The 10,261-nt window shown below is 35.2% G+C and overlaps 1 protein-coding gene across 2 annotated transcripts in view; it reads left to right on the top strand.

Annotated features, from left to right (window-relative positions):
* Nucleotides 1-10,261, top strand: part of SLC44A5 (solute carrier family 44, member 5) — a 428,960-nt gene that overhangs the window by 389,925 nt on the left and 28,774 nt on the right. For both annotated transcript variants that reach the window (XM_011977830.1, XM_011977822.1), the window contains exons 10-12: nt 2,262-2,385; nt 3,863-3,946; nt 6,880-6,992. In XM_011977830.1, the coding sequence (XP_011833220.1) occupies nt 2,262-2,385; nt 3,863-3,946; nt 6,880-6,992 (321 nt within the window). The remainder of the gene's footprint in view (nt 1-2,261; nt 2,386-3,862; nt 3,947-6,879; nt 6,993-10,261) is intronic.

Genomic DNA, 10,261 nt, shown 5'->3' with positions numbered 1-10,261 from the left:
AAAAAGATTGGAAAGAAGTATACCAAAACATTAAGTAGTCGTTTTGGGACTGGCAAAACCGTGGGAAATTTCTCTCTTCTTTCTTTTTTCTATTTATTCACTTTTCTACAATGTATATATTTCTCTTAAAATGGAAGAAGGGCATTAGTCATTAGTTTGAGTAGATAGTCAAATACCCACTGAAGTAGCTACCACCAAACATGTCTTACACACTTCCATCACTCTTCGCTGGGTCATAAAACACCTTGAAGCAAAGATGTAGGTCCCATGGCAACAGCACTTACTAGGAAGCTCTTAGCAACAAATGTCCACACCCAAAATCAATGTTATAAATTTTTATGCAAAAGGATAAAAATAAATCATTAGTAACAAAAGATATAATAGGTATAAAAGTATAAGACATAGTCCCTGCCCTTACAAGTACAGTTTGGCTAAGTCACACAAGATAAAGTGTACACTGGGGATACAAAAATGAATAAGGCATAGTCCTTCATAGTCTAGTGAGAAAGACATTAAATGTTGCAATCAACTTGTGTTCCTCCTAATATAAGATTAAATAGCACTCAATGGAATAGTATGCAGATAACAAAATTTGTTCATTAAAGAGTTCATAAAAGGAAATAAGTAAGATTAAAACAAAGAAGGGAAAATACTGCATGTCCTGTATGATTTTGACTCTCAAAAAATATTTATTGTAGAAGAAAGACTGGAAAGAAATTCCCCAAATTCTTAATATAGTTCACTGTAGGTGGAAGGTCTATGTATAGTTCTATATTTTTTAAATATTTTATCCACTTTCCAAATATGTAATGAACATATTTAGTAATGAAAACTAACAGATTGGATGAGATTATCCAGAAAAAAATACATGAAACAAGGTCAAGGGAACCTCTAGATAGGAACACTTGTATTTAAGAAGTAGAAAGGGAAAGAGTGCACAGAAATATGGGAGGACAGGAGAGAGAACCTGACCATGTAAGCCAAGAAAAGAGAGTTTCAGTATGCCAAGGAGTATCTACCATGTCAAAGGCTCGAAAAAGTTAACTCATTCCTCAGCAAATATTGACTTATTTCTACTGTGTGCCAAGACCTGTGCTAGGTAACAGGTCTAAGCAGGATGAAGACTAAAACATATCTGGAGGTTTTGACAATTCAGAGGTCACTGGGATCACTGGGAGGATAATTTTCATGAAGTAGTGGGGCCAAAACTATGATTAAACTGAGGGCATAGAAGCAGCTGGTAAAGGCTACTGTGTCAAATTTGCCACAGAAAGGAAGGGAAGAGAAGTAGAAAGGTGGGGTAGGTAAAGGAATCAGCTGTGTCCTAAGTGCAGCAGAAGCTAGAGGTGAGCAGACAAGAAAATTCCTTTTAAGCCAGGGAAGTCGGGAAAGGCTTTAAAGAGATCTGTTTCTTCTTTCCTCAGCTCAACTGCTTTAGTATTTTCAGGTTTAAACTACATATGAACCTATGCAAATCAGTGATGCTTCTTATAAGAAAAAATATATGAAAATGGTCCATTTCTGATTTTCCTTACTTCTTCCTTTAAAATTGGGGTTTTAAAATATTTTTAGAAATAAATTTGTAAAGAGGCAAAGACTCTAATCAAAATAAGAACATAGAAGATTGAACAGTGATTTTACTTTTCTTAGAAATCATACTGGTCTACAAACTGTAGGCCTCTTTTGATAGCTTCAGAATTTCCATTTTCAGCTCCACTAAAAAACTGTTGTAAATGAAAAAGCTGGGAGACAAATTGTTAAGAATTCACAAACAAAAATTTAGTTATTTTAGTAGCCTAAAGTTTGAGTTGGTTCTTATTTCCCAAGGTATTATTCGCTGATCCCCAATTTTCAAAGTTTTACTCAAGTAGTTCCTAATATGTATTTTTAATAGTAAAACTAAACTCATCCAGTCATACAGGTTAATGTGGCCTTTCTACTAAAATGTGCTGCCATGAATTATATGCATCATTACACTTTTAAAATCTTTGATGTGCATTTTATTTATGACTACTTGATGAATATACCATGTGTAAAATAATCAAGTTTAGAGTGTAGTTTCAGAGTGTGATCATATTTGCTTTCTAGTCTTAGGACCATTAGAAAATCGTATCATCAAGTAACAGGCAATGAGCTATCTATATTGAGAAATTTGCATGCCTAGCAAGCATTTGATTATATACAACAGAAAGCTTAAGAAAGGGAGGACATCATGAAAGAAGTAGAAAAATGATTATGATAATTTTAATTTATTTTTACAGTTCTCCAGAGATGTTTCCCTGACTTCTCTACCAAAAATGGCACTTTAACAATAGGAAGTCAGATCGTGTTTCAAGATGGAAATGGAGGGACAAGAAGTGTTATAGAACTCAGGGATGCTGCGAAGTATGTGTGTTTACATTCTGATTTTCAGTTTGATGCATTTTGTTATTGCACTCAAGACTAAAGCTCCTATCAGGTTAGGGGTTTTAGTAAAAAGTCACTATATATATATATGAAATATCTATATAAATAAATATACATATACATAAATATATGTATATATGAAATATACATGTTTCTGTGAATTAAAGAGCTTGATACATATTCATTAAGAAGAGCATGTAAGGGAGAACCCAGAATCATTTAGAAAGAATAATGATGCTTTTTTCTGTCTCCCAGGCTGGAGACCAGTGGGTCCATATCTTGGCTCACTGCAACCTCCACCTTCTGGGTTCAAGCAATTCTCCTTCCCCAGTCTCCTGACTAGCTGGGATTTTAAAAAAAAAAAGAAAAGAAAAGAAAGAAAGAATAATGATGCTTTTCAAAGTGGTTAAATCTTTCATTATCAACAGGTATTGAAGTGTGACATAAAGAAATGTATCGGTGGCATATCAAATTTCTATGTATTAAGTATAATGCAGTAAATTCCCCACATCCCTCAGCTCTACACACATGGTGCTCCATGTTACTGGAAAATATATTTCCCTGTGTGCACGCATACACATATGTGCACAAACATAAATGTACACAGTATATCACTGCTTTGCTCAGTTGTTGAATTATAGATTAAAAATAAAGATATTCTAAAAATTTATCCTAAAAGACTTTAGCAGTATAATTAGTATAGTTAGTTCCTGCAGATTTAGAATATAATAGCAGCATGCGCGATTTTCAGAAATATAAATTGGTGTAAAAGAAATCTCAAAATAATAATACAAATACGATTCCATTGATATAAAAGTCAAAAACAAGCAGAGTTAAATTTATCTCCCTGTGATGCATATATAATTAGTAAAATGAAAAAGAAAACTTAGGAAATTATTATCACAAAAGTCAGAATAGTGGTTACTTTGAGGAAGGGAGAGGTTTTGCAATTGGGGCACATGAAGAAGGGGTTGACAATGTTGTAGTTACATAAATGTGTTCACTTTGATAATTCATCAAATTGGACACTGATGATTGTGAAATTTCTGGTATGTGTTCCATCATGCCTTACTGTCAGGATTAGGAAGGGGAATTAAGGATGATGTTCATTCTTGACTATGGGTTTTTCAAGTTAAAAGCTAATCTTATCATTTAAGTTCATTTCTTACAGTGAGGTTTCTGCAATATTGAGGGAATGTTGCATACAGTGGAAAAGGATTTGTTCACCATTCTTGAAAACCATGTTCTGTCTGTGTGCAGCTATAGCTACCTTTGCAGGTTTACTGAAGTGACATTTTATGTATTATTGTGGCTAGGAAAAGAGTCACTACTGATAGATGGTTTCTGAAAACATGCTTTCAACAGCACCTTGTAGAATCCCTTTTATCATAAAAAGAACATTTCTGTTTAGCGGTCATCAAAAAATAATTGATTTTTTTTCCTTCTTTCAATGCAGTGGTATCAATAAACTTCTTGATGCAAAGTCACTTGGATTGAAAGTGTTTGAAGACTATGCAACAACTTGGTATTGGATTCTCATGTAAGTGAAAACACATAGATGTTTCTTCTGCAGTCCCATTCTGATTTTATCTTTGTAGAACTCTTTCTTCAAATTTTCTATTTTTATTCATGGATAAAATAAATGTATTGGTGGCATAACAAATTTCACTCAGATGTCAGTTCCTGCCATTTTATTTTTCAGATGAGGTGAGACAGGGAAAATATATTTGGAAATATGCCCAGTGTCAGCAGAATGTAAATTTTAATTGTATTGACTAAAGTACAATAAAAGTACTGATGAACATGTACTTCAAGTCACATGGAGCAATATCTGCAGGACTTCCGTATCTGTAATATTCATGTGCTTCTCATCACATGCTACTGTGGATGCAGGATGGTTTCTCAGATTCTTTTTTCTAATTTGTCCCTCCCTTGACTTCAAAAGGGTAGTTCCTATTTTTAACACATCCCTTTCACATAATGATTGGTATTCATCATAACCAGAAGTCATTGTAGTTATGAGAAGCTACATAGCTACATATGTGATACATAAATATAGATGTACAGACAACAAGGAGGGGGAGATGTAACATTTTCAGGCATAAGAGTTGCATTCCTAGAAAAGTTAAGGAAATGTAGTCACTGCTCTGGAATGGGTAAATGTGTGACCCATTTAAGACTGTCATTACTGTCTGGCTCTTTTGTCATCCTCTAGTGCTTAAAAGCTTCCATGGTTCCCTAATGGTCAAAGACTAAAATTAAAACTTTTTCAGTTACTTCTAAGGCCCTTTAAAACCTAGCCCAACTTAGTTTCTCAGATTCATCTCCACCCATGTTTCTTGGTTAACACTATAATCTAAATATATCAAATAACATGCCCATCCCTAGACTATCAAATCCCGTAAATTTCCACATTCTGTTTCCTTTCCTGGTATTGAGTCCTGGGCAACTGCACCTCATTTTTAAAAATCAGCTTTAGTATCATTTATAACCTTTTTTATCTTCCCCAGATGTAGTTACTTACTTCTTCCTATGTGTTCCTCATATCCATCGTTGTGTGTACATGTGTGTGTTTACACACCTATAAATACACATACTCATCTTCCATATAGCACCTACCATTCTGTGTTTTATTTACCTGGCCCTTTCCCTCTGATAAAGCATGAACTTACAATGGTAACTATGTCTAACTCATCTTTGTATTCCTAACTTCTATATGAGTCCTTGAACGTATAGTAGACGCACAAAAAAAAAATGTGGTTCAGGAAACAGTAATAAAAACACTAGTGGAGCAAGATAGATGCATGTAACTATATGATGCATAATAAAGTCTAAGTTGTATTTTGTGTGAGATACTAGTGTGTGGTGTTTAGAGCTGTAAAATTAGATCGTATTATGAGACTTTACTCATTTTGATGCTTTGTCCTAAACAATTACAGTAATTAATTTTAGTATGCTAGGATCTATCTCCAGCAGAGATTGCAGTCTATTCTTGACAGTATTTAAATTGATTCCCCTATTGTCAGACCCAAATGTCACTAGATAATTTACATGCTTCTTCTTCATTTGGCTTTTTCATACCTACCTGAACAAGTGTACATTATGATAAATTATCTTGCCTACCTCACCCCCAAAACGCACACTGAAACCCTGTCTACCCAGGCACTACTCATAAGAGTAAAACATGAACATCTCCCTTTATTTTCAATTCTTCTGCTCTTGCTTATTTTTATAAATATAACTCTAAAGTATTGATATACTTGTATCTAGTGTATTTGGTTATAATTTTTATGTACAAATTTAAAACACATAGAATAAACAGCTTTATTTTTTGTTTTGTTTCCTCTGACATTTCTGAATACTTCCTTTGGGCTATGCCATGGAATAATCTTTCAACCATATTGAATGTTTAAGCATTAAAGTATCCATGATTTTAAGAGGGAATGACTTCTAAAGTTAAAAGCATAGGCTTTGCAAGACCTTGATACTTCAATACTGTGTTGCCATCTATCCAGTAACAGTAATTATTGAGATTTTTTATAATAAAAAGATAACACTTGAGACAATAACCTAATAAATATACCATGCTCTGTCTGTTGCTATGTTTGGAAACTTACAGATAGCACCAGACATATCAATTCTTAATAGAAGAGTCAGCCAACTTTCTGATCTTAATGAATTCTCTTTGAGGAAATTACATCAGAAGACTCCAATGTGACCTTAATGTGGGTATATGGGAGGAAAAGAAGCTTCTCTAGTAGTTCAGTCAAGCTCTAAGAAGAAATTAAAACTGACAGAAAATAGTCATGCTGCTAATTGCTTGATAAAGTCACATCTCCCTGGAGACGCAGAAGCCTTATCACGATTCCAAGTAAGGGCCCACAGATCACTGGGGACTTGGAATAGATGTCTGCATGATGTAAGGCATCACAAACTCCTAGAGATAATTAGACCATAGTGATAATGACTAAAGCATCATGGGCTCCAGGGATGGCCAGTTATTTTTCTTATCTTTCTGCCCCAAAATGATTCTCTTACTTCTAGATAGCCATATCACACCAGTCACTAAGTAAATGGAACAGAACAAATTCATCATGAATATATTTTACAATTTATGACCTAGTAGGTAGGCAGGAAGGGAAAAAATAAGACATGGCAACTGTCGCTAATAAATAAAAATTGTAGGTTGGAGAAATTGTATTTTTCCTTGAACAATGACTGATACTAGACCTCAGTTTACCCAGGTACAAAAAGATGAGTTCTGTATAAAGTCTCTGATGGTCCTATTCTTTCATATGAAAGTCTTAATGGAAATCATTGTTTATGCTTTTTAACATTATTAATGTTTCTATAGCCAGGTAAAATAAAAGAATTTGAGAATAATTTTGAATAGAAAAAAAGTTTTGTCTTGATGTTTGTAATATGTTATGTTTAGCACACTTGACCACTGTGTTTGTTGTGGGTTTTTTCTAGTGGCCTGATCATCGCCATGGTCCTTAGTTGGATATTTTTGATACTTCTGAGGTTCATAGCTGGATGCCTCTTCTGGGTCTTCATGATCGGTGTGATTGGAATTATCGGTTATGGTAGGTATCGCGCCTCTTCAAATTGCCAAATATCAGAATAATCCTTTTATTTTCAATTGCTGTTATCAATTACCAGAAAGCATTTGTTTTCAGTGGATCTAATTATTCTTTACCCTCAAGAAAGCTTTAAACTTAGAAAAAATATTTCATTTTGCATATATTGTCTCTAACTTTTTCTTCCTGTATCTTTGGGGAAAAAAAATGCTGTCAGAACGTTTTACTCTTTTTCCTACCAGCCTTTAGTCTCCTGTCTCATGGATACTAAGAAGGAGGTAAAAAGAAATCCTTTTAGATTAATGAAAAACATTTCAGACAACTTCTTTTATTTCTTTAACGTTTCTATCCGATCAAAGGCCAGGTCTGCAAAGTTACGAAAGTGTGATCTATTTTTCTCTTTCAACTTGGTACGTTTAATCCAGGTTATGTCACACGGTTAATAATTGGTACTTCACAATGAAGCATTGCCCTCTAGAGGCAAGTATTCTGAATTACACTATTGTATGGAGAAGGACAGTACTGTCTGTGGGAGCTAAATGATGTGCGGGAGATAAATAATGAGTACATATGGATGTAGAGTGTGGAGTAATAGACAATGGGAACGTGGAAGGGTTGAGGACTGGAAGGGTGTGGATAATGAAAAATTATTTAATGGATACAACGCATGCCATTCAGGTGATGAATACACTAAAAGCCACTATGCAGTATACCCATATAACACAATTACATGTGTACCTCACAAACTTATACAAATACAATTTTTAAAATCAAGGTTGAAATCTAATCACAAACTTGATCTCCCCAAAACAATGCATATCAGGTATAATGTGAGCTCTATATATGAATTAAAGTGTCTCACGTGGAACAGTATATACCACCTGTGGCAGCTTCCTTTCATTCTTCTAAAAAAGGTATGAGCCTATATATTATATGACTGTTTGAGATGTTTCTATTTAAAAGAATGATTTCCCCTATGGCACCATTTGGACTGACAACAGTTTTATGGTAGTAAACATCAAAAATAACAATCTCTTATTTCTGTCATTCAATGAAGAAGAGCTATACATATATAAGAATGCAGTTGAATCTGCAGGTTGTGTAGTTAGCCTGTGTTCTAATCCAGCTCCATAACATACAACTGGGTAACTTGGGAAGTCTGTTGGTGGTTAAAAGACCCTGTATTCTCATCTATAACATCAGCACAATAATGGTATCGTCATCTCAGAGGATCTTAAGGATTAAATGAGACAATGAATATAAAGCTCTCAGAGCAGTACCTGGAACACAGCGGACAATCAGTATGCGTTGAGTTATTGTTACTACCCTCCTCATTATCTCCAATGAGTTTTTAGTAAATCATTTGGTCTTCTCAGGTGTTCCCTATCTGCTCCTGCTGTACAGCTCCTCTTGAATCCCACCTGGGCTTCTTGTTGAACATAGCCAGGTAACAAATAAGAGGCGGATCAATGTGGTTGAGAAACACAAGAACTTCCATCCTCTAATCAGAAACTGCAAAAAAAAAAAAAGTTGTTTAAATGTCTTGTTTTTGTGTTCCTGCTTAGAGCTTAAAACAATCTCTGCCCTTTGCCACTGGAGAGTCTGGGCTTGTGATTCAATCACTCTTGTATTGTCATCAGGAAGGAAAGGGCAGTAAAGTCTGCTATTGACTTAACTGATGTCTTAAGCAGCAAGAAAAATCTGAGATTGGCTGTAGTGCAATAAGGAGAAAGATGGTCAACATATAAAAAGTGCAGGTAAAACAACCAATTTCCGCTCCCTATTGGCTCCCTAGATAGTACTAACCCAAAAATTAATGGTGTGGGAAGTAAGCTTGATGGTATTTATTGAGGGAGGAAATATCCAGTTAGGTTGAGGAGTGTCAGAAAGTAAGACTATATGTAACTGACCTCTGCTACTCTCCTGGACAATTGACTTTCTACATATCATGAGAAACCAATTTTTTCTACTGAAATTTCCTACTGACAGCAGCCCATTTACTAGAGCAAATAACAATGTGAATGTGTCATACTGAGCAGAGAAAAAGCCAGACTACTTGTGGGCAGATGTTTATGAACAGCAATGGAACAATTCTCATTGGCCAGAACAGGTTAAGAGGTATACAGGAGAAGACATAAAACACTTTAGTTATGAGCATGTATTTAAGGTATGAAAAAGGCACAATCCCACATTCATCACATATGAACTGTATGATCCTCTGCAAGCATAGTTTCTTTAATCCAAAGGTTTCTCAATCATATAACAGGAATCTGTGACTACTAAACAAAATAATGCTTATAAAGTACTTAGATTTTGCTAGCATATAGTAAATGTTCAATAAATAGTGTCTATTTTTGTTGTTGCTGATATTGTTGTTATTCAGGAATATTACTGAGGAAAGAGGACTTGAAGCCCAGAGATCATAATTTTAAAAAATCTAGGACAAGAGAGAGAAAGCAAAGAAAGAGAAATTGGAAAATATTGTCTAGACTTTCACATAGGAGGAAACTAAATTGTCTGAAGGGCCTTCTTGCTATGAAATCATGACATTAAAAAGAGTATTGCACTGTATTGTTTTATATAATATATTGTTTTGATAAACTTTAGGAAATAAAGGAAATCTCCAAAAGAAAAAAATAACTCATGAGCTAAAATCAAAGTGGGGAACCAAGCAGGAAGCACAGGTGAAACACTGGGTAACCCATAGCAGTGCTGGGATCAGGAGACTTAGACCTGAGTTGGCAGCAGAACAGGGGATCACACCTGAAACTCCTGGAGTAAGCCTGGGATCCTAGAAATGTCTAAAGTGACCCCAGTTTGTAAGTACCCTTTGACTGCCAAAATAAACAAATGTAACTCTCCTCTAGATGAAAGTTTCCTCAATTAACGTCACCAGGTTTTCACAGATTCAGATCAACAAAGTCCGAGACTACCTGACCTGCAAGAAAACAGTTCTGTGTGAAAATCAGTGGATACTATAAACATGAGATTGAGGTCTCCAAGAATTTAGATATGGGAATTAATAGATATAGAACATGTAGCCAGGTGCAGTGGCTCACTCCTATAATCCCAGCACTGTGGGAGGCCGAGGGGGCCAATCACTTGAGGTGAGGAGTGGGAGACCAGCCTGGCTAACATGGTGAAAACCTGTCTCTACTAAAAGTATAAAAATTACTTGGGCATGGTGGTGCACACCTGTAGTCCCAGCTACTTGGGAGACTGAGGTGGAAGAATTGCTTGAACCTGGGAGGAGGAGGTTGCAGTGAACCAAGATC

This window comes from Mandrillus leucophaeus, unplaced genomic scaffold, assembly GCF_000951045.1.
Source record: "Mandrillus leucophaeus isolate KB7577 unplaced genomic scaffold, Mleu.le_1.0 Scaffold103, whole genome shotgun sequence".
Taxonomy (NCBI): domain Eukaryota; kingdom Metazoa; phylum Chordata; class Mammalia; order Primates; family Cercopithecidae; genus Mandrillus; species Mandrillus leucophaeus.
This window is presented reverse-complemented; position numbering and strand designations above follow the sequence as displayed.